The 25430-nt window shown below is 42.0% G+C and overlaps 1 protein-coding gene across 3 annotated transcripts in view; it reads left to right on the forward strand.

Annotated features, from left to right (window-relative positions):
- The window catches only part of stx16 (syntaxin 16), a 64408-nt gene extending 39803 nt beyond the window's left edge, over positions 1-24605 (forward strand). For all 3 annotated transcript variants that reach the window (XM_080205097.1, XM_080205098.1, XM_080205099.1), the window contains exons 2-8: positions 515-622; positions 3289-3429; positions 9543-9705; positions 11270-11361; positions 13705-13848; positions 14438-14518; positions 17311-24605. In XM_080205097.1, the coding sequence (XP_080061223.1) occupies positions 515-622; positions 3289-3429; positions 9543-9705; positions 11270-11361; positions 13705-13848; positions 14438-14518; positions 17311-17415 (834 nt within the window). In that variant the 3' untranslated portion in view covers positions 17416-24605. The remainder of the gene's footprint in view (positions 1-514; positions 623-3288; positions 3430-9542; positions 9706-11269; positions 11362-13704; positions 13849-14437; positions 14519-17310) is intronic.
- Positions 24606-25430: the final 825 nt, after the last annotated feature.

Consider the following 25430-nt stretch of genomic DNA (forward strand, 5'->3'; position numbering starts at 1 on the left):
CATATTTGGAGATAAGTTGAGAACTAACACTCCAATTCTTCTCTAATGTAATGGTATACCTTTGAGGGTGCCAACAACCAAGCTGTCTCCCATCCATCTAAGTGATTGTGATCCAACCCTGACAAATTAGACAGGTTTACAAAATCTGTGTTTTGGGAGCTGTAGCTTTGTAAATAGACTCAGTTGCAATATTGTGGCAGAATGTGCCCATTGTCCTGGTGCCACATCCTATGATTTACTTTATTTAAATGTTTTCTGACCCAGTCTCCTGTTCATTGACCTTGAAAGTCAGGACTGTATTAGCTGACATAAGCTGGTGTTAAGAAGAAAAGGTTAGAGAAGAGGAATTCTTTATTTGGGGAAAACTGCATTGCAGTTTTAGCACCTTCTCTGTGGAGCTATCAGCAGAATACAGGTTAAAGAAGCTGATTAATAATTCCACAGCTAGAGGGTGGTGTAAGTATTTAACAGCTGTGTAGGAGGAGTACACTGACTGTGTTTGTCTTGCTGACAGATTGCCGATGATCGCATGGCACTGGTGTCTGGGATCAGCCTCGACCCAGAAGCTGCTATTGGTGTCACCAAGAAATTACCTCCAAAGTGGGTGGATGGAGTGGAACAGGTAAGTGATTAATATGTGTCTGGATGATGTAGTCTCTGCAGGTTTGGAATTTTACTTGGGTAATTAGCTAAGTGTTCATGGTGTTGTGCATATAATAGGGAATGCTCAAGGTACCTTTAACCAGTGAGTTTTGGTGGCGAGGGGTGTGAGCAGGGCGGTGGAGGCAGGGGCTGGTGATCAGATTATAAGAAAGTTTCCTTTTTCAATGTGGATCTTAGAGGAGGGCCTCTCTATTGCAGAGTGGGGAGGCTCTCTCAAATCAAATTCTGGTAGGAAGATGAAGGAAAACCAGGCTTCCTGTGACCTATCAGAATGCGGGTGGGGTGGGGCAGAGCAAGAGTGGTGCCGTCTTTGACAGCGAATAGGGAGACATCCTCTAATCAGACTTGCTCAGGGTTGTATTCCATGTGGGAATGTTGAAATTTTCTGTGATCAATAACAGTTTGCATTTATATATCACTTTTAACATTGTAAGTTTTTCCAAGGTGCTACACAGGAGTGTTATTGGACAAATACTGACATCAAGTCCACTATGAGATATTAAGACAGGTGATGCAAAACATGGTCAAAGAGAAACAACATGGAGGGGGGGGGTAAAGAGATATGAAAGAGGAGACGTTAGGGAGGGAATTCCAGAGCTTAGGTCCTTGGCAGGTGAAGGCACAACTGTCACTGGTTCAATGATAAAAATTGAGGATGCAGCATTGGAAGACCAACGAGTTTTCGGAGAAATGGAGGGAAGATGCAGAAATAGAGTGGTGTGATCTCAGAGAGTTTGAGCATTTGGATGAGAACTTTAAACAGAAGATGGAATTGGTGTTAGTCAACGAACACTGGGATTATAAGGAAATGGGACATGGCGCAAGTCAGAATGCAGGCAAAGAACAAAGAAAAGTGCAACGCAGAAACAGGCCCTCAGACTGAAACCATACGCATTTACAGAATCCATTTCCTTCCATTGCCATCCTATTCATGTATTCGTCTAGTTGCCCCTTAAACATCGCTATCATATCTGCTTCCACCACCTTCCTAGGCAGCATGTTCCAGACATTCACCACCCTCTGTGCAAATAAATCTTGCTTCGCAGATCTCCTCTAAACTTACCCCCACACACCTTAAATTTGTGTGTCTAGTACTTGACTTTTCTACCCTGGGAAAGAGCATCTGACTATTCACGCTGTCCATGCCACTCAATCTTGTAAACCTTTATCCGATCACTCCTCAACCTCTGCAATTCCAGTGAAAACAAACTTGAGTCTATCCAGCTTCTCCTCATAGCCTCCAGACCGGGCAATATTCTGGTAAACCCCTTCTGTACCCTCTCCAAAGCATCCACAACCTTCTGGTAGTGTGGCGACCAAAATTGTACACAATGTTATGTACAGCTGCAGCGTGATCTGCACATTTTTGTACGCAGTGCCCTGACCAATGAAGGCAAGCATGTTGTATGCCTACTTGACTACTTTATCCACCTATGCTGCCAGTTTCAGTGATCAGTAGACATGGATACCCAGATCTCTCTGCCTATCAATGCTCCTAAAGATTCTACATTTAACATATAATTCCTACATGCATTGGACCTTCCAAAATGCATTATCTCACACTTGGATTAAACCCCGTCTGCCATTTCTCCATCCAAGTCTCCAACCAATCTATAGCTTGCTATATCCTCTAACTATCCGCATCTATCTAACTCTTCACTATCTGCAACTCCACCAATTTTTGTCATCTGTGAACCCACAGACAGAGTGTTTTGTGAGTTGAAGTTTACAGATGGTGGGTGATGGGGAGGCCAGCCAAGGGAACCATCAGATAGTTACTTCTGGAGGTAACAAAAACTCAGATGACGGTTTCAGTAGCTGATGGGCAGAGAAGGAGGTGACAATATAATTGTGATTGAAGTAGGCAGTCTTGGTGATAGAGAAAAAATGGGATTGAGAAGTTGAGCTCAGGATCAAATAGGGCATCAACATAATCAGTCTGGTTCAATTTCAAGATAGTGACCAGTTGGAAGAATGAAATCAGTGATTAGGGAGCAAAACTGATGGTAGGAGCCAAAAGTCATTGGCTTTGGCCTTCCTACAATTCTTAATTGGCAGACTTTTCTGGATGTCAGGCAAGCAGTTCAACAATTCAGAGATTGTGAATGGATCAAGAGCGGTGGTGGTGAGATAGAACTGGGTGTTGTCAGGGTACACCTGGAACCTGATGTGTCTTTGGATGATTTTGTTAAGGAAGAGCGTATAGATGAGAAATAGAAGGGGAAAGCAAAGGTGTTGGTGCAGGAGCAGGAAAAGAAACCAGGTGTTTCATTGGATGTGACTGATGAGATAAGAATGGAACCAGGTGAGGACAGTCCCACTCTATTGGACAGCAGAGAAGAAGCATTGGAGGAAGATTGTGTGGTCAATATGTCAAAGGCTGTAGGCAGGTCAAGAAAAACGAGGAAGAATCTGATAGCTTTGTCACATTCACATAGGATCTTGTATGGGACTTTGATAAGGGCTGATTCAGAACTGTGGCAGGAATAGAAACCTGTTTAAAGAGTTTCAAATCAGTGCATGTCAAGGTAGTAGTCTGTCAGGGAATGTAGAGACATTGTATGTCAATGAGATACCTTGCAGATTGAAATGTTGATATGTTTTTATCTCTTGCTCTCCTTTAAGATACAGTTTGATATCACCAGAATCAAACAGAAGATGAAGGAACTGGCTGGTTTGCATGACAAGTATTTGAACCGGCCAACACTGGATGACAGCAGTGAGGAGGAGCATGCAATAGAAATCACCACACAAGAAATAACTCAGGTCTGGTATACTTCTGCAGTGAGGTAACATTAGTAAAATGGAGGATCTGGGCATCAGAAGCAGGATGATCTATGATGTGATCTAGCCTCTGTTTTAATTGGAAACCTCTGTAGAATGTTATAGCTATAAAGTCTGCTCTAATTCTTCTCTACTTGAGCCACCTATTCTAATCTCTCTCTTCTGCTCACACACCAGACTTTTTAATGTGTCTATTTATCAGGCAAAATGTATGAACATGGTTTAGACGTTGCTAATATTTGCTGGAGCTTTGACTGGCTTTAGTAGTCTAAGTGTGCCCATGGCCATTTTAAACTGAGTGTGCATAGCTTATTTAATTTATGTAGTAGATGTGCATCTTGTGTGCTACTGCACATATATACGCTGCTGAACCACCCTGCTGAGGTCACAAAAATTTTCCATCTGAATTAACCGAATGGCAGAAGTGTATTGAATCTACAGCACAGAAACAGACCATTTGACCCAGCAGACTTATGATAGTATTAACGCTGCACGTAAGCTTTCTCCCACTTTATTTACTTCATCTCACATTGACAACCCATCCTCCGCTTCCTTTCTCTCTCACCTACTTAACTAGATTTCCCCTCAAGTGCTATTCACCTTCAACATTTAAATGTAGTATCAGGTTCCACTCCCACTCTTTCATGGCAAGCTGGTACAAAATGTAAAGTCTCGTGGGATCGTCAATGTGCTGGCTAGATGGATACAGAACTGGCTTCGTATCCATCTAGCTAGATGGATACACCCATCTAGCTAGATCCATCCTTCAGAAAATAGCAGTGGAAGGGTGCTTTACAGAATGGTATCAGTAACTAGTGGCATTTTACAGGGATCAATGCTGGGATCTTTGTTATTTGGAATATGTATAAGTGATCTGGAGGAAAATGTAAGTGGCTTGATTAATAAGTTTGTGAATGACAAAAATTGGCGGAGTTGCTGTCAGTGACAAGGATTTTCAAAAGATACAATAGGATATCGACAGATTGCAGACTTGGGCAGAAAAAAAGCAGATGGAGTTTAATGCAGACAAATGTGAGATGATACATTTTGGAAGGTGAAATTCAGGTGCAAAATATACAGTAAATGGCAGAATCCTTAGGAGAATTGACACACAGAGGGATCTGTGCATCGAGGTCCAAGGAACCCTGAAAGTAGCAACATAGGTGAATAAGGTGATCAAGAAGGCATATAGCATGCTTGCCTTCATTGGGACATTGAGTATAAAAGTTGGCAAGTTATGTTACAGTTGTATAAAACTTTAGTTAGGCCGCATTTGGATTATTGTGTGCAGTTTGGATTGTCACTCTACCAGAAGGACATGGATGCTTTGGAGAGAGTGCAAAGAAGGTTTATCAAGATGTTGCCTGGTCTTGAGGGGTTTAGATATGAGGCAAGATTGGATGAACTCTGATTGTTTTCACTAGAAAGACGGAGGCTGAGGGACAACTTGATAGAATGAAAGGCATAGCTAGGGTGGATAGTCAGAGATATTTTTCCAGGGTGGAAGGGCACAGGTTTAAGGTGAGAGGTGGTACATTTAGGGGAGATGTGTGGGGGAGGTTTTTCGCACACGGTGATAAGAACATAAGAAATAGGAGCCATAAGAAATAGACCATCTAGCCCTTCAAGCCTGCCCCGCCATTCAATAAGATCATGGCTGACCTGAAGTGGATCAGTTCCACTTTCCCGCTTTCACCCCATAACCCTCAATTCCCCTGTCTATCAGAAACCTATCTATCCTGCTATCCTTTCTCAGCTGGAAGAATCTCTCTACCTCTACCCTATTTATCCCCTTCATTATCTTATACGTCTCTATAAGAACCCCCTCATCCTTCTAAACTCCAAGTGCAGACCCAGTCTATTTAGCCTCTCTTCATAGGCCAACCCCCTCATCTCCGGTATCAGCCTAGTGAACCTCCTCTGCACTCTCTCCAAGGCCAGTATATCCTTCTGCAAGTATGGCAACCAAAACTGCACACAGTACTCCAGCTGCGGCCTCACCAGTACCCTGTACAGTTGCAGCAAGACCTCCCTACTTTTATATTCTATCCCACTTGCTATAAAGGCCAACATTCCATTCGCCTTCATGATCACCTGCTGTACCTGCAGACTGGGTTTTTGCAATGCGTGCACAAGGTCCCTCTGCACCATAGCATGCTGTAGCTTTTCGCCTTTTAAATAATAATCCCTCCTACTATTATTTCTACCAAAGTGGATAACCTCACACTTGCTAACATTGTACTCCATCTGCCAGGTCCTCGCCCACTTGCTCAGCCTATCCAGATCTCTCTGCAGACTTTCCACACCCTCCACGCAATTTGCTTTTCCACTCATCTTCATGTCATCAGCAAATTTCGTCACCCTACACTCAGCCCCCTCCTCCAGATCATCTGTATAAATGGTAAACAGTTGAGGCCCCAGCACCGATCCCTGCGACATTCCACCAGTCACCAACCGCCAACCAGGATAGCACCCATTGATACCAACTCTTTGCTTCCTATTAGACAGCCAATCCTCGATCCACGCTAACACCTTACCCCCAACTCCTTGCACCCTAACCTTCTGTAGCAACTTTTTGTGAGGCACCTTATCAAACTGCTTTTGGAAATCTAAAAACACCACATCCACCGGTTCCCCTCTGTCTACCACAGTAGTCACATCCTCGTAGAAATCCAATAAATTCGTCAAACACGACTTCCCCTTAACGAATCCGTGCTGCGTCTGCTCGATCAAACCATTCTTTTCTAGGTGCCTCGCTATTTCTTCTTTGACGGATTCTAGCATTTTTCCAACTACAGACGTTAAACTAACCGGCCTATAATTCCCTGCTACCTTTTTTAAACAGCGGCGTAACATTAGCTGTTTTCCAATCTTCCGGCACTTCCCCGGAGTCCAGCAAATTTTGATAAATAGTTACTAAGGCATCCGCTATCACCTCTGCCATTTCTTTCAGAACCCTGGGATGCATTCCATCCAGTCCTGGGGACTTGTCCACCTTCAGTCCCATTAGTCTATCAAGCACTACCTCTCTAGTGATAGTAATCGCATTTAGGCCCTCATCTCTTACCATCCTTCTGTCTTTAATATCCAGCAAACTATTTGTGTCCTCCTCCGTGAAGACTGAGGCAAAAAACTTATTTAAAGCCTCAGCCATTTCCTCATTGCCCACCGCTAAATCCCCCCTCTCATCCTCCAAGGGTCCAACATTCACTCTAGCCAGCCTCCTCCTCTTCATATATTTGTAAAAACTTTTACTGTCATTTTTTATATTTAGTGCTAGATTAGCTTCATACTCTATCTTTCCTTTCTTTATCACCTTCTTAGTCATTCTTTGTTGATTTTTAAATCTTTCCCAATCTTCTAATCGCCCACTATTTTTAGCCACACTAACGCAATTTAATACTCTCCTTTATTTCCTTCGATAACCACGGCTGGTTATCCCTTCTCCTATAGTTCTTCTTTACCATCAGAATATATTTCTGCTGAGTACCGAAAAAGATGATCAAAGGATTGGATAGGGTGGACAGTGAGAGCCTTTTTCCTCAGATGGTGATGGCCATCACGAGGGGACATAGCTTTAAATTAAGGGGTGGTAATTATAGGACGGATGTCAGAGGTAGGTTCTTTACTCAGAGGGTAGAAGGGCGTGGAATGCCCTGCCTGCAGCAGTTGTGGACTCGCCAACTTTAAGGGCGTTCAAATGGTCAGTGGATAGGCATATGGATAACATTGGAATAGTTTAGGTTAAAGGGTCACTAGATTGGTTCCACTGGTTGGTGCAACATTGAGGGCCGAAGGGCCTGTACTGCGCTGTAATGGTCTATGTTCTATCTCCTTAAAAATCCTCCACTGTTCCTCAGCCGTCCTACCAACCAATCTGCACCCCCAGTCTACATTCGCCAATTACGCTCTCATCCTATCACACTCCCCTCTGTTCAAACAGAGGACACAGGTCCTCTGTGTTGGCTGCCAGTGGAGGTGGTGGATTCAGGCACGTTAGCAATATTCAAAGTATGTCTCAATAGGCACATGAATGGGAGGCAAACAGGGGTAGAAACTTTGTATTGGTGCAGGCTTGGTGAGCCAAAGGGCCTGTTCCTCTGCTGCATTGTTTTCGTTAATTTCTTTGTGACTATCTTATGCTGATGACTTCTAGTTTTGCTCTTCCCCATAAGTGGAAACACAATTCTAAAATGCCCCTCAACCTTCACTTTTCAGGAGAAAAGAAACTAAGCCTATTCATCCTTTCTGATGGGGATGATTTGTATTTGTTATCGTCCTTGTTAATTTTTAAACATCTTTTCTAGTGTTTCTATCCTTTATGTGATATGGCAACCAGAACTGAATACAATACTCCAAACGTGGTCTTACAATAGTCTGATAGAGGTTTATTGTAACTTCTCTACTTTGCAGTTCTATCCCTGGAAATAAAATCTAGGTTTTGCTTGCTCTTTTAATTTATTAACATGATTGTAACAGTGTAATTAACCTATTTGCAATCCTCTCACTCCTTGAGATTTTTATTTTCCAAGTAAATAGACCTTTTTCTTACCAAAAAATGTATGACTTCATTTTTACCTGTGGTGAAATTGATTTGCCAATTCTATGCCCATTCTGCCAGTTTATTAATGTTCCTTGTAATTTGTTGAGGTCCTTTGCAGCATCAACTATGCCCCACACCACGCTGCCATTGATTTTCTGTCATTCTCAAATTTAGTAATTGTGTCTTTGATTTCAAAGACTAAAACGTTCATCTAAATTGTGAACAGCAATGGTCATAGCACTGATCATTGTGGGGCCCCACCTCCCACCTTTGGTCACTGTGAATAGCTGCTCTTTAACCTGAATCTTAGTGTCTTGCCACCAGCGATCGTTATTCTTGAAAAGGTGGTGGTGAGCTGCCTTCTTGAATTGCTGCAGTCCATGTGCTGTGAGTTGACCCACAATGTCGTTAGGGAGAGAATTCCAGGATTTTAACCTAGCGATTGCAGAGGAATTGTGATATATTTCCAAATTAGGATGGTGAGTTACTTCGAGGGGAACTTGCAGATGGTGGTGTTCCTATGTATCTGTTGCCCTTGTCCTTCTAAAAGGAAATGTTTGTGGGTTTGGACAGTACTTAAGGATCTTTGGTGAATTTCTGCAGTGCATGTTATAGATGGTGCACACTGCTGCTACTGAGCATTGGTGGTGAAGAGAGTGCATTTTTCTGGATGTGGTGCTGCTTTGTCCTGGGTGGTGTCAAGCTCCTTGAATGTTGTTGGAGCTGCACCCATCTAGGCAATTGGGCAGTATTTCGTCAAACTCCTGACTTGTGCCTTGTAGATGGTGTACAGGCTTTTGAACAAAAATATTTGTACTTCAGATTTCTTTCCGCTTCCCTGTTCCTGCTTAGCCTTAATTCTTCACTGACTAGAAGTAATTCGGGAGTGATATCTTCTATTGAGCTCTACTCTGTGACATAATTACAAAGAATGCCAGTTTTGTTTCAAGACGCTCTACACTCTCAACTAGTACACACTTTGATTTAAGCAGCAGAATCTGTTTTCATTCAAGTATGTGGTGAAAGAGAGATCAGCTCAGTGGGCAGCTCACACCCCTGGAACAAGACCTTGGGTAGAGGAGGGGAGGAGGAAATCATTTGAAAATTGTATCAGGCAGTATGAAATCGGGCGATACCCTATACAACCTATCCAGGTGCAGAATACCAGAACTAAAAAGTTAATTTATGAGGGAGTAAATTTCCACTGCAGTTATTCTGCTATAAGTTTGGCTGCAGAATCACTGGGCGAAACTGTACTGATCAATTTTCTAAGGATTTTGTAGCTCTTCTGTTGACATTTTGGCAAACACCGTAGAAAGTGACACTGAGGCACACATCTAACATCTAAGATCACTGTACATCTAACACACACTGTCAAAATCTTAACCTTTAGCTACTAACTCATTCTTTAGTAGGGGGGTGAAAGATTAGTTATGTTCACAACGATGCGTTTCCATACAATGACATGTTTCCTAGTTTAAGACATTTAAAGCATTGCTGAGAGATGGATTGGATATCCTAAGCTTTAAGTTACAGAATCGTTTTCCTTCAGATGTTCCACCGGTGTCAGCGATCAGTGCAGAGCCTGCAGGGAAAATGGCGCAGTTGTACAGAGCAGGAGGAACGAGTCCTTCGAAACGTCATCTCTTCTCTAGCACAAGCTCTTCAAGATCTGTCAACCACTTTTCGACATGCCCAGTCTAACTATCTTAAACGTAAGCATTTTACTCTGAGTGTCATCGGTCTCTATGTATGAGCAGTGCCCTTCTAGGGCATGGGAGAGCTTGTATTGATTGATAATGGCTGAAGGTGGCAGAGCCAAAATGTCTCCTCCAAATTTAAAACTGACTCAAGTTAATTGCATTTACTCTAACAATTAACAAGTAGGAGAAACCTATTACTGTAAATATTCAGTCTAGTTTGGACTTTCACTTGTTACTGCATTAAGTCGTAGAATCTTACAGCATAAAAGGCCATACAGGCCATGCCTGTATAAGCTGTTAGAAACAGTCATCCATTATTCACGCTGCCCCATGTCTCTGAAACATTTTGTTTGTCAGGTATATATCCTATTGAAGGTTTTTCAGTTTGCTTCCATTGCCTGACCCTCAGTAAAACTGTGGAAAAGGGCATGTGAAGGCCAAGACCTGCTCCTCCAAAGTCTGTCTCCAGTTCCTTGGGGGCTGCAACCATTGGCTATTGCACAAGGGCCACTATACTGAATGGGTGGGTACTGGGGCCTCTATCTAGCTACTGTTCTGGAGTATCTGCCCACCGAGATTGTCAATCTGCAGACAATATGACCCAAGACCACAATAAAATCTGCATTGTCCCCTACCACCCACAGCTTGCCATCCACAGCAACGAGGAGCTTAATAAATTGCTGGACCAGTTCACCGTTGCCCAGGGCAGAGTCTTGCAGGCTGCTGCCCAAGAAAAGCAGGCACCCCAGCAAGGTTTATGTCCGAAAGAAGGGAGGACCAGATGAGTAGGGCGGCACGGTAGCACAGTGGTCAGCACTGCTGCTTCGTAGCTCCAGGGACCAGGGTTCAATTCCCGGCTTGGATCACTGCCTGTGGAGTTTGCACATTCTCCTCATGTCTGCGTGGGTTTTCTCCGGATGCTCCGGTTTCCTCCCACAGTCCAAAGATGTGCAGGCTAGGTTAATTGGCCATGCTAAAATTGCCCCTTAATGTACTAGGATGCTTAGGTTAGAGGGATTAGCAGGTAAAATATGTAAGGATATGGGGTTTGGGCCTAGGTGGGATTGTGGTCAGTGCAGACTTGATGGGCCGAAGGGCCTCTTTCTGCACTGTAGGGTTCTATGATCCTATGAGTAAAATAAATTCAGGCAGTGAATTCTTGATCAAAACTGGGCATTAAAAAATCTTTGCTTTTCTTGCAAGTTATCTTATAAATGGTGACTGACCCTTCTTCAGTGGAATCAGTTTATCTTTATTTGATCAAACGAAACCCCTCATGATTTTGAATGCCTGGTAACAGGCAGGCTTTGATGTGACTGTGATTCATTCTTGCTTGCTGGCATTCACTGTCCAATCATGCACTTGGAGAACTGGTCTGCCACCCATATCTTAGCAAGATTCATGAGCAGTAAGGGAAGGGGGAACTTCTGGAGGACACTCTGAAGGAGTACTCTTTTGTTTTAACTCTGCTACATATGACCTTGTCTTAAATCAGCAATTTACAGAATTCCATGTTTTATTTCTATTTTGCAGGTTTACTCCCTTTCATTTACAGAATTTTTGTTTTTTGTGACAGGTTTGAAGAATCGAGAGGAAAGATCCAAACACTTTTTTGACACATCAGTGCCACTAATGGATGATGGGGAAGACAACAACCTTTATGACAAGGTGGGTATACTATTCATTGATGTCTTGCAACAGAGATGCTGATCAAATGTAATTGTGTTATTTGGCCCTGCCTGATTTAGTGGCACAGTCCCCACTGTTTGTAGTGAGAAATAACGTGATCATAATAATCTTTCCTTCAGTGTCAGTTGAATGAAGGAGATAGTCATCGACTTCAGGAAACGTGTGGAATCTACATCAACAGTGATGAAGTGGAAGTGGTTGAGAGTTTCAAGTTTCAGTTCAAATTACCAACAACCTGTGCTATAATTATGAAAGCTCCCCAATATCTCCACCTGTCTCAGAAGACTAAGAAATTTGGCATATCCACTTCAATCTTACCAATTTTTACAGATGCATCATAGAAAGCATCCTTTCCAGATGTACCACAGCTTGGTATGGCACCTGCTCTGATCAAGATCTCAAGGAACTATAAAAGGTTGTGAACGTAGCCCAGTCCATCACGCAAACCAGTCTGGCGTCTATTGACTCTGTCTACACTTCCTGCCGCTTCGGAAAAGCAGTCACTATAATCAAGCATCCCCACATACCTCAGGTGTACTCTCACTTTCTTCAGTTGGGAAAAAGATGTAAAAGTCTGAGAACATGTACCAAACAATTCAAGACCAGCTTCTTCCCTACCTCTGTCAGATTTTTGAATAGATCTACCATATATTAAGCTGATCTTTCTCCATACCCTATATGTAACTGCAACACTATATTCTGCATCCTCTCCTTTTGTCTCTCCTATGTACTCTATGAATGGTATGTTGAATGTATAGCACACAAGAAACAATACTTTTCACTTTATCCCAATACATGTGACAACAAATTAAATCCAAAACATGTTGATGTGAACACATCCTCTTATCAATGGTAGGGTGGCACGGTGACACAGTGGTTAGCATTGTTGCCTCACAGCATGAAGGATCCTAGTTCAATTCCGACCTTGGTCCACTATCTGTGTGGAGTTTGCACATTCTCCCCATGTCTACGTGGATTTCCTCCCACAGACCAGAGATGTGCGGTTTAGGTTTATTGGCCATGTTAAATTGTTCCTTAGTGTCAGGAGGATTATGGCGCTAGGGCCTGAGTGAGATTGTTGTCGGCACAGACTCAATGGGTCAAATGGTCTCCTTCTGCACAGTAGGGATTTTATGGCACGTAGCATCGCTCAGGACAGAGCATTTTGAGAATTAGGATGAATTTGCCGAAGTAAATGTGAAGTGTGAAAATAAGGAACTGCCATTAAAGGGCTGTGGCTGGCAGCCATAATAGAGGCTCCATAGTTTTTCTGACTGTTTCCAATCATGGTGAGCCTCTCTCCCTTTTGTTTGCATTGTGGTGATGCACTGCTAATGTTACTGAGTGAGTCATGCAGAGAGGTTGACCAATGATCCAAAGAATAACTTCACATCCCATTATAGAAATAGTGCAAATTTGAAGAAGACAATCTAGAAATATATTGCTAGTATCCATAAAAGCTTTCGGTTTCTTGTAAGAACTGAACTTGATCACTAATAGGAGTTGGGAAGTCTTGTTGAAGTTGTGCAAGACATTGGGTAAGGCCACACTTGGAATACTATGTACAGTTCTGGTCACCCTATTATAGAAAGGATATTATTAAACTAGGAAGAGTGCAGAAAAGATTTGCTAGGATGCGACTGGGACTTGATAGTTTGAGTTATAAGGAGAGGGACTCTTTTTCCCTGGAGCATAGGAGACTTGGGGTTGATCTTAGAGGTTTATAAAATAATGAGGGGCATAGATCAGTTAGATAGTTAACATCTTTTCCCAAAGATAGGGCAATCACAAACCAGAGGGCATAGGTTTAAGGTGAGAGGGGAGAGATACAAAAGGGTTTTGCCCAGAGGGCAATTTTTTCACACATAGGGTGGTGAGTGTCTGGAACAAGCTGTCTTTTAAGAAGTATTTAGACAATTACATGGGTAGGATGGGTATAGAGGGATATGGGCCAAATGCAAGCAATTGGGCTTGGCTTAGTGGTTTAAAAAAAAAGGGCAGCATGGTCAAGTTGGGCTGAAGGGCCTGTTTCCATGATGTAAATCTCTATGACTCTATGATTTCTAGGCCCAGTTTGGTGTAGAAGTTACTGCAGTCCTACACAAACATCATTGACTATAATTCCCTCTGAAGTGGCTGAGCAAGTCACTTAGTTCAGGCCTGTTGGGCAACAAAAGTATCTTTAGTGACACTCCAAGAAAGTAACAAAGGTATGTGTACAATTTAGTAAAATGTCCTTGTGCACCTGGTATGTGACTAATTTTATTAATTGGCCTTGTGTGTTGACAGTATGTAAACAAGCATGTTCTATTCCATTTGCAGGGTTTTACAAATGATCAGCTGTTGTTGGTAGAAGAGAACACTCTGATGGTGGAGGAACGAGAGAAGGAGATCCGGCAGATTGTACAGTCAATCTCAGACTTGAATGAAATCTTCAGAGAGCTGGCCAGCATGATAGTGGAACAGGTGTGGTGGTTTTGGTTAATACTCGAGCGTGAGATCTCTTTCCAGCTTTGCTACCAGAAGAAAGGCATCAGGTGTGCATATGCACCTGTTTAGCCTCTTGTTTTCCATTTTCAGCTCACTCCAGCATCCATCCAGTTCCCCCTTCACCTCCACCGCCTCCATATCAAACCATGTTCCTTGCTACCTACACCACTGAATCTGCATGGGCAAAGAGGCAGTGACCAGAGGTCAGACTTCCTCTTCATAGAAGGTAAGTCACCTTAATTGGCCCATGTTAATTGGGGATCATGATTAAACAGACTTTCACAGAGCAAAGCTGCCAAAGTCAGCAATGGTACAAAGAAACATTCACTCACTCTCAAGGTGTCCATCCCTTTACGAGCCAATTTTGCCTTTTTAACACATCTCAGATTGAGTGCTGGTATTCAGCAGCTTGCGTGGTGCGCAAGTCCTTGCAGCATTGAAGGAGTTCTGCCATGTTCTTGCCAGCCAGGATGGTGTAATTGGCACAAGCAGGCCTCTAAAGGCAGTGACCTGATGAATTTTTCATTAATCTGGAAGCTGCCTCATTCTCTATATTAATTTTCAGGGGACCATTTTGGACCGGATTGACTACAATGTTGAACAATCCTGTATTAAAACAGAAGAGGGCTTGCAACAGTTACAGAAGGTACGACTCTCTCTGAGGTGACTATTTCATTGAATCATAAAGTGCAGAAGAGGTCCTTTGGCCCATCGAGTCTGCCCAGCATGCAAAAAACATCTGACCTTGCACCTAATCCAATTTATCAGCACTTGGCCCATAGCCTTGATGTTATCACGTGCCAAATGCTCATCCAGATAGTTTTTAAAGGATGTGAAGCAACCTTTATTTATACATGATTTATTTGTCAAGCAGTTGTACACAACTCCTTGCAGTGCATAATGTGAGCCTAATACAGAAAATATTTAACCCATCAATCTGCTCATACAGTTTTGATATCTTGGTACAGCAATACCTTTAAGGTAGTTGAATACTACCTGGGATTCTAGAATTCATCAGAACCGACAATAGGTTATCAGTCTGACCTGTTAACATTGTTTTTTGCTCCAAAGTTAAGCCGATCCTTCTATTAAGTTTCACCAGAACCTGAGGAAAACCCATTCTCCCAAATCTCTGACCTCTGGCCAGTGAATTGTGTCCGTCAAGATGCAAGTTATTGTGGTCCTAAAGGGAAAGTTTGCAGAAATTGTTTTGGGCATTTTTTTTTTTAAAGCAAGGAAACACAGCTACTGGCAAAACCGAATTGATCAACAGTCAAGAGAGAAATTTGAAAAATCCTTTGAAGGGAACAATATCAAAAAGTCCAGAAGAAAGAAATGGGAATGGAGAAGATATCTCCATCATTCAGTTGTTACAGGCCCAGTGAACTGAACGATGGATGTAAGGGGTAGGATTAGTATGTTTGTGGCTTACTCATTGGCTGAGTGAGGCTAAGTGATTTGGGCGAGAGGGCAATATAGATGGGATGGTCAAATGAACAGGTAAGTGGCAGATGGAATTTAACCCTGAAAAATGTGAGGTGATACATTTTGGAAGGAGTAATTTGACAAGGAAATATTCAGTGAATAGCATGACACTAGCAAGTTGTGAGGATCTTGGTGTGTCTGTCCATGGATCACTGAAGGTGTAAGGGCATGTTAGTATAATAGTGAAAAAGGCCTTTATCAGTCAAGGCATAGATTACAAAAACAGGGAGGTCATGCTGGAGTTGTATAGAACTTTGGTGAGGCCATGGGTTGGGTACTGTGTGCAGTTCATCCATTTTGGTAGGAATAACAGCAAAATAGACTATGATTGAAATAGTAAAAAAATTGCAACATGCTGCTGTGCAGAGGGACCTGGGTGTCGTTGTGCAGGAATCTCAAGGAGTCGGTTTGCAGGTGCAGCAGGTAACTAAGAAGATAAATGCAATTTTGTCCTTCGTTGCTAGAGGGATGGAGTTTAAAAACAGCGAGGTTATGTTACAGCTGTATAAGGTGCTCGTGAGGCCACATCTGGAGTACTGTGTACAGTTTTGGGCTCCTTACTTGAAAAAGGATATACTGGCACTGGAGAGGGTGCAGAGGAGATTCATTAGGTTGATTCCAGAGTTGAGAGGGTTGGGTTATGATGAGAAACTGAGTAGGCTGGGGCTGTACTCATTGGAATTCAGAAAATTGAGGGGAAGATTATGAACAGAATAGGTAAGATAGAAGTAGGGAAGTTGTTTCCACTGGTGGGTGAAACTAGAACTAAGGGGCATAGCCTCAAAATAAGGGGAAGCAGATTTAGGATTAAGTTGAGGAGGAACTTCTTCACACAAAGGGTTGTGAATATGTGGAATTCTCTGCCCAGTGAAGCAGTTCAGGCTACCTCATTAAATGTTTTTAAGGCAAGGATAGATAAATCTTTGAACAGTAAAGGAATTAAGAGTTATGGTGAGCGGGCCGATAAGTGGAGCTGAGTCCACAAAAAGATCAGCCATGATCTTATTGAATGGTGGAGCAGGCTCAAGAGGCCAGATGACCTCCTCCTGCTCCTAGTTGTTATGTTCTATTATGTTCTTGTTGCCACATTAAAGCAAGGATGTGATTGCACTGGAGAGGGTGCAGAGGAGATTCAGCAAGATGTTCATAGAATCATAGAAACCCTATGTTGTGTGGGATGGAATATTTAAGTTATGAAGAGTGTTTGGATAGGCTTGGGTTTTTCATTGGAGCAGAGAAAACTAAGGGGCAACCAAATCGAGCTGTACAAGATTGAGGGGCATGGACCGAATGGATAGGAAACAGCTGTGCCCATGCTGCCCTTAGTTGAAGGATGGAACGGTAGCACAGTAATAAGCACTATTGCTTCACAGTGCCAGGGACCTGGAATCAATTCCCGGCTTGGGTCACCATATGGAATCTGCATGTTGTCCCCCATGTCTGTATGGGTTTCCTCCACATGCTTCAGTTTCCTCCCACTGTCCAAAAGACACGCTGGTTAGTTGCATTGGCCATGCTAAATTCTTTCTCTGCACCTGAGCAGGCGCCGGAGTGTGGCATCTAAGGGATTTTTACAGTGATTTCATTGCAATGTGAATGTAAGCCTAGTTGTGACACTAATAAATATACTTTAAACTTTAAGGGTCGGTCACCTTAAACTAATGGGCAGGATATCGGGCGGGGTGGGTATGTGAAGAAAAACATTTTTACTCAGAGGGTGGTGATGGTCTGGATGTGCTGTCTGGCAAGGTAGTTGCCTCAAATCCTTTAAGAATTACCTGGATTAGCATTTGGCACGTTATAGCTTTGGCTAAGTGCTGATAAATGGGATTCTGATGTGTCAGTGCAGACTCAATGGAGTGGAGTGGATACGGAGAAGTGTAAAAGTGGTACATAATGCAAATGTTTATATAGAAGTATTTATCTTAAAAGTTTCTATTTTTAATTTTGCAGGCAGAGCAATACCAGAAGAAAAATCGAAAGATGTTGGTCATTCTGATTTTATTTGTGATAGTAGTGGTTCTCATTATCGTGTTAATAGGAGTCAAATCAAGGTGATTGGCAGGAATGCCCCTGCGGTGGGAACCATGAGGAAAACTGACTGGAGCTGGTGATTAAAAATGTCTGAAGGGGAACTATGGAACAGGATCAGATCCTTTGAATTCCTTCACTACAGAAAATCAGAAGATATTGTGATTGCTGTGTTGTAAATTGAGTTGGGGGGGTGGGTGGGGGGGAAGGCATGTTCTCTCTCTCTCTCGTGGTGTTCATGAGCAGTACATGGATTTGCTTCTTTCCACATTCCTTCTTCAGCTGGTGATGGGCAAGTGATCTTTACCCAACTGGTCTCCCATTAAGGAACCGTTCAACTTTACAAGGAGCATTGTCAGCGTCTCAGTGGAGCGGAGCGGATACTGGCATATCTCTAGTATGCCTTGAGCACATTGGATTCCTCGGCATTTCTTTCCTTTCTATGCACCAATGTGTATGTAGCAGAAATTCTGGTTTTGCGTAATGAGCTTTATTTCCCCCACTTCCCCCATAATCAAGCTTTGTATTTCTGGTTATGTCCAACAGTGACCATCAAAAGCAAAATGAATGAACATTTTTTTTGGAAGTCCAGGTGTTATCCGGCTTTATTGTACATTCTGCTTGATATACTGTGCACGTTTCAATACACAGCAGTCTGCGATTTCCTTTTGTGTGGGTAATTAAATTCTTCTCCCGCAAAACAGTGGAATGCAGCAGTATGGCGGGAGCCTGTAACCATGGTTTATTACTGTCTGCTGCCCACCTAACAAGCTGGTGGCAAGCAGATGGAGGAAAGGGAAGGTGGGTGGATGAATTGTAAAGTCAATACTGTCATGCTGCTAGAGGCTGCTGTCTGCACTCTTGACTGCAGTTGGTTGTTGAAAGACCTCAATAAGAATGGGATTGAAAGGATAAAAGGAGAACCGGTTTACCAAAAAAAAATGGAAAATATTTTCAGCACTATGTTTAAACTAAGGATGTCAGAATAAGACAAAATGGTGGAAATAGAGCTAGTTCTGCTAAATCCTGGAAATGTCAACTTCCCTGGGTCTCTCTCAGTAGGAGCGAGGGTAAATCAGTATATCATTAAACTGGCTAAAATAGACACCAATGTCTTATTACGTGATCTGTAGAGAGTCTCCAAATGAGCATAAGCACTTTGTATATGAGTGCATATGTGTGTAACTGATAATTCCTTTAAACAAAGAACAACCCAGCACGGGAAACAGGCCCAACGAGCCCGCGCCGCCGCATCACCCTACACCTATTCTACCCTGCATGTCTACGAATGGGACCCTACTCAGTCAGATTCAGGGAAGAAATAGTGTCAATTTGGTAAAAACCGACTAGCCTAAGAGCACATCTTTGGGGTGTGGGAGGAAACCGGAGCGCCCGGAGGAAACCCACGCAACCACAGGGAGAATGCGCAAACTCCCACAGACACAGGCCCAAATCCATGTGTCTGCACAGCCAGCAGTGCTAGTCACTGAGCTGTTGCGGCGCCTGTCTACCGGTCCAGGATCAAGCACACACACCGACATGAAGTACTAGGCCACTCCTGGACTTCCAAGAGCAGCCCACGCACGACCTGCCATGTGCATGCCCCTTGCTTGACACGAGGTGGACCTCCACCTGTGGAATAAAGACAAAAAATATTAATCATACAGCCTGCCCTTCCGGTGTCTCCCGAGGTTTAACCCTATTTAATAGCCCCTACCATATCCCTCCATTCTCGTTTCACTCGTTAACAATCAAATTAGGTGAATATTGGAACTTGGAGAGATTTTCTTTGATCTTAAACTTTTTTAATAATACCAATATAAAGGATCAAATGGTGTAGACATCTTTCCTGTTCTGCTTCTACATCAAGAATTAATTGTTGTATCTCTATGAAGTTACTCTCTAACTGATTTGACTTTTGATTTTTTTTTAACCAGTAATATAAATGGAATGTGCAGTATGGAGCATTTCAGTTTTTATTCTCTTCATTTCAAGTGGGAGAACTATTTATGTCTGGTCTTTGACAAAAGGAGCTTTGACAAAGGGTCACCTGGACTCGAAATGTCAGCTCTTTTCTCTCCTTACAGATGTTGCCAGACCTGCTGAGATTTTCCAGCATTTTCCTTTTTGATAACTGCTTGTACCTTGTGAAGATTGTGCGTTGCTCCTCCCTGTTGTGGTTCCTGTACACAGTGGGTTTGTACGCAACAGCTTTGATTGTGTTTGTAATAACCTGAAGGCCTTCGTGCACGAGGTACCGGGTACCAGGAGTGAGCTGAATGTACTGTCTGAAATGTACTTAACAGTGTTGTGAAACTGTTTTCTGAAGAGTGTACATTTATTAAAATGTCAGTTCATATAGGCTGTGCTCTTGGGCACCATAATATCTATTTATGCCCTCAGAATGGTAATGTCAATGAAAAATGAATGGTTTGTGGCAATGTTTTCTAACTGTTGGGTTTCTGTTTTGCACTTTTGGGTAACAACATTCAGAAGTACATTGAGATTGCAGTGAATGCAGAATAATGGTGAAACTTGAAGGTGATGAAGGGGTGCAACATAGAAAAAAGATGGTTTGCAGCGGGTTAAGGAAACTGGAACAAGAAATTAAGATATGTGGTTAAATTGGAGATTTTTCCACAGAGAACGGAAGCTTTTTAGGCTGTGGAGTGCTCAATGGAGAGATTATAGTATCAATGCATAAGAATAGATTGGATAAGTTGTTGTAAGGAAGGAGAATGAAAGGGATCATGGGAAAAGTGTGGACAGATGAGAACAGAATGGGGACAAAGATACTTCTCAAGTGGAAAATAAACACCAACAGTGGTTGGGCTGAGAGGTTTTGCTGTAGAAATTTCTATTTAGTTTTATATAAACCAGAAGGGAAACAAAAGAAAATAGGTGAATTTGGATGTAGCAGGAAGGGGTACTGGATTTAGACAGCCAGTGCAGTAAAAGACCATGGATGTTGAAGATTTGTGATGCTTTTTAAAATAAGGTATCAGAAATACTCAGAACATCAGCATGCGTGAAAATAATAAAATAGGTTTAATCTTTCATATCAATGTCTGATGAAAGATAATTGATGTGAAACATTAACTTTCTCTCCAGGGACACTACCTGACCTGCTGACCTTTCCAGCATTTTCTGTTTTCCTTTCAGAAGTTGAAAATCCTGCGCAGAGTAGATGTTTAGCAGTTTTGAACAATGACATAGATTTCAGTGAATCGTCATTGCTGTGATATCTCCTGCAAGTGTCCTGTTAAACGTGTAAAGGATTCCTCATTTGGAATACGCATAGCAGAATGGAACAAGAAATTAAGATATGTGGTTAAATATTGGAGATTTTACATAGAGAATGGAAGTTTTTTAGGCTGTAGAATACTCAGTGGAGTTGTATAATATCAATGCATAAGAATTTCCCCTTAATGTCAGGAGGATTAGCAGAGTAATAAGTGGGGTTATGGGGATAGGGCCTGGGTGGGATTGTTGTCAGTGAGGACTGAATAGGCCAAATGGTCTCCTTCTGCACTGTAGGGATTCTATGATTCTAATGAGGAATTGGTTACCTCAGTCCCCTGTGGAAATTGCCACAACGTATATAGCTTTAATGCTCTGAAATGCTGTATTGCTGTACGATTTTTCTCTCTCAATAGCTTAGAAAAATAAGTGTGCATGCACATTGCTCTTTTGACTGGGCATCTGTCCACCATCTACAAGGCACAAATTAGAAATATGTTGGAATAGTCCCCGCTTGTCTGGATGAGTGCAACTCCAACAAACCCTCCAAAGCAGCCTGCTTGAGTGGCACTCCATTCCACCAACACCTTAGACATTCACTTTCTTCAGTACACAGTAGCAGCAGTGTGTATCATCTGCAAGATGCATTGTAGTAATTCACCAAGACACCTTTGATAGCACCTTCCAAACCCATGACTTCTGCCATCTAAAAGGACAAGGACAGCCGATGCATGGGAACACCACCAGCATCAAGTTTTCTTCCAAAGATAGGGGAGTCTAAAATTAGAGGGCATAGGTTTAAGGTGAGAGGTGAGAGATACAAAAGAGTCCAGAGAGGCAATTGTTTCACACAGATGGTGGTGAGTGTCTGGAACAAATTGCCAGAGGTAGTAGTAGAGGCAGGTACAATTTTGTCTTCTAAAAAAGCATTTAGACAGTTACATGGGTAAGATGGGGATAGAGGGATATGGGCAATTGAGACTAGTTTAGGGGTTTAAGAAAAGGGGCGGCATGGGCAAGTTGGGCTGAAAGGCCTGTTTCCATGCTGTAAACCTCTATGACTCTAAGTCACACACCATCTTGACTTCAACTGTATCACTGTCCCTTCACTGACACTGGGTCAAAATCTTGGAACTCCCTTCCTAACAACACTGTGGGTGTATCTATACCAGATGGTATGCAGCAGTTCAAAAGGGTTGCTTACCACCACCTTAAGAGCAACGAGGGATGGGCTTTAATTGCTGGTCTAACCAATGACATGGCAACTGCATTGGACGGTAACAGATGGAAGCAAACATTCTTCGTATCTTATCGGCATTCTGAAGCCAGACTGCCTGAAGAGTATTTCAAATAGTATACCGTATATGTTGGTTTCAGTGTAACCACCCCAATGGTAGGGGTAGGAGAGAGCAGTTATTTATGGATTTCCATCTTTTACTCTGTGTTCTTGTGTCAGTAGTGGCAAAAAGAAAACAGGGGCATCCACGAAAGTAAGATGTCTCTGGATGCCACTTACTATTATTCCCTGGCTACTGGCACAATATTGAACACCCAAGTGTCTTCAGACAATATGTGAATGTGGCACTTGTCCCCATAAACTGAACAGCTTGCAAGTATTACTTCGGTGTTAGCAAATGATGTCCAGGAGCTTTACAAAATTATATTGAATATAACAGCACAGAAACAGGCCACTTGGCCCAAGCATTCCATCCTGGCTTTAATGTTCCACTCCAGACTCCTTATCTTAATTCTATCAGTGTAATCCTGCGTTCCCTTTTCCCTTATGTTTGTTTACCTAGCCTCCCCTGCAATGCATTCATACTAGGTGCCTCAATCACTTCTTGTGGTAGTGAATTCCTCATTCTCATCATTTTGGTAAACAAGTTTCTTGGATTTCTTGATAACTGTTGTATTGACAGCCTCTGGTTGAACTCTTCCCATATGGGATATTCAAGTATCTATCGAAACTTCAGATAATTTTAAAAGTCACCCTACGCCTTTTCGAGGGAAGAATGACCCAGGTTGTTCATTCTCTTCTGATCATCCTTCACTAGTTAGGCATTACCTTATCTGTAGCTGACCTGTTTTAAATTAGTTATGGCAACTTAATTGTTGCTTTGAGAACATTTTGTTTTGACATGTTTTAATGAGCACACGTGTTTTGTTGGCCATTACAACTGTGTGCATTTCATGGTATAGTAAGAAGTTTCACAACACTAGGTTAAAGTCCAACAAATTTATTAAGCTGGAAAAATTCCACAAGGAACTACTTTTGGTTTGGAATGGACACCCTGCAAAAATGGTTAGCACTGCCTAACTTAACCCCTTCAAAAAGTAACTCAGTGGTTAACTGATTAGAAATAAGACTTGAGTGTTACAGGCGTAAAAATAGACTCCAATGCATAGACGTCCTAGAGAGAAAGACGGTTCCTGCAATGTTTCAGACCACGGAATTGATCTGGAATTTTGCTTGAGGGCCCAGTGGGAGGCAGGGAGAGATTGGAACATTCTTCAGGATTATACAGTAAAACTCATGAAAGAATGGTTTACAGGTGCAATGTGAGAGAATTGGGCAGGTGAAATGACCAATACACGTTTTATTTTTTGTCTGTGTCTGATCCCTGCCCTGTAAACGTAACTGTTTCCTCAGTCTCATTTTCCAAATTCCGGGGGCATAGTTCAAAAATTGGGCTGCATTCTTTAATAGATGTATTTGCATGATATGAATGACTTGATGCTGATGCAACCAAGTAGATTGGCTTGTGTGGATATTTAGGCTGCAGAATATCTCCACTAATGTATACAGTTGTATACAGACTATTGTGTAGAAGCAAGTAGGAAGGAAATAAAGCCATTGAAGTGGTTAGGTGGGCATAGCTTAGTTAGCATTTTTGTAAACCACGCACCAGTGAAAACTTTCATTTGTCTTCACTGCATTTAAATTGCTTAGATGAAGTTTAAAAAATAGTAAGCAATCTCTGATAAAAGGAAGAGAAGAGTTGACGGAATCCCAGCATGCCATCACTCACTAAAAGAAGCTGATTGTCCCTCTAAGATGACCTTTGAAGTGTCGATGCCTAGTACTGATAGCTCTTTCAATCCACACCACTTCTCCATGTTGGTTCTCCAGCAGTTAGCCAAGTGATGGCTCTTACACATTGCACCTCTACAGCACTACTTACTTGCTGAGTATCTACAGCTCCTGATAAACCCTGAGTGATGAGAAGTGAGTTTGCTTTGGAGATTTTAATTTGATGTGGGAGCGATACTCTTTTTGTTAAAAATATGACGTCTGACCAGATTGTCTTTAAATATATTGTAAAATGATATGAGTTTATTTCTGTGTGGGTCAGGATTCAGTTTGTTTCAGGACAGAATTTGTGTGATGATTAATCTACCCAGCATTAGTATTGTTTCAAACAGGTTATCAAGATGACTTAACCTTTCTTGTGTATGGCTGTGCAATAGAAAAATGATTGTGCACTTAGTCTGTGTTGTAATTTTTTTGTTGTTTATGTGGAAGTTGGGTTGAAATGTGTCTAGGAATTTAAATGGTTAACTGACACTTGCACATAGGCAAGATCAGATGCCTGACAGCGAACAATGTGCACCAGCTAACCATGTATGGCTTGTGCATAGTTCACCACCTATTTATGTACATTTGCAGACCACATTGGAAAAGAAGGGAAACATGCATCTGTTGCTGGTGCTCTACCCTCAGCACAAGAATGCTGGGAAACAAAATTGTATTTCCTATCATGATCAAGTAAATTGTTATATTGCTATATTAATGGTTAGTCTATCTCATGGACAGATAGGATACACTGCCTGATGGCTCTTGTTATACAGTGTCAACTGTGCAAAATCTCTATATTTATATTTGTACTGTGGACCTGGCTTTAATTTGAAATACATGTAGTTTGTGTATAGTTTTGCTCATTTTTTCTGTGTAAGCTACAAATAACAATAAAAAAGATTTTAAAAGCATTGCCGCTGTAATCATGTAAACCAACAAATGCATCACATTTAGTGCACTTACTAATCTCCCCACATCGGTTTCAATTACCTGAGGGTGTGAGAGAGGAACTTTCGAGTTTGCTCACCCAATGCCCCAATTTTCTTTTGCTCATCCCCATCGGTCCTTGAAATTCCCTGGCTCTGAGGATTATGAGAACTGTGGTCATGATACTGTGCTTAACATGAATGAGGCTAGTTGGTGTTTTCCTGGTTGCTATATGTTTGTATATACAGCAAACACATAGTTTCAGGGAGCTGGGAGAAAGGAAATCTGATCTAGACTCATTAGTTTTCATCTCCAGCTGGATAAACGCAATAGCGGTGCAAATGGCAATGCACAGATTTTGTAATGTGGTTTGTGCTGTTTCCAATGTTTTCTGAAGCTTTTGATACAAAAGTATCGATCAGTACATCTACAAATGTTAAGCTTGAAAGGCATGCAGATAAATGGTAAGTCATGTTGGAGGGTTTTGAGGTTTTTTTTGTTGTTGTACCCCAAGTTTGCATCTAGTTGACACAGTATTGGCTCACAGAGTAAATAATGTTGGGTAGTCAGAGATTCAAGGTGTTGAAGCGTCTGCAATTTGACACACATTGCCAGTTGGGTTTGCCAAGCTCCATGGTGTTAAAGATGGCAGTGCCATCTGAGATTGAAGATGGTGTGTTCTGTAAGTAACATAAAAACATTTTAAAATGTCCAAAAATGCTGCAGATTTGGGGTATTGAAGCTTTAGTTCTTTAATTTATTTTCATTTTATTTGAACATTCATTCATGGGACATAGGT

Source organism: Carcharhinus amblyrhynchos, chromosome 16 (assembly GCF_965287045.1).
Source record: "Carcharhinus amblyrhynchos chromosome 16, sCarAmb.v2.hapA, whole genome shotgun sequence".
Taxonomy (NCBI): Eukaryota; Metazoa; Chordata; class Chondrichthyes; order Carcharhiniformes; family Carcharhinidae; genus Carcharhinus; species Carcharhinus amblyrhynchos.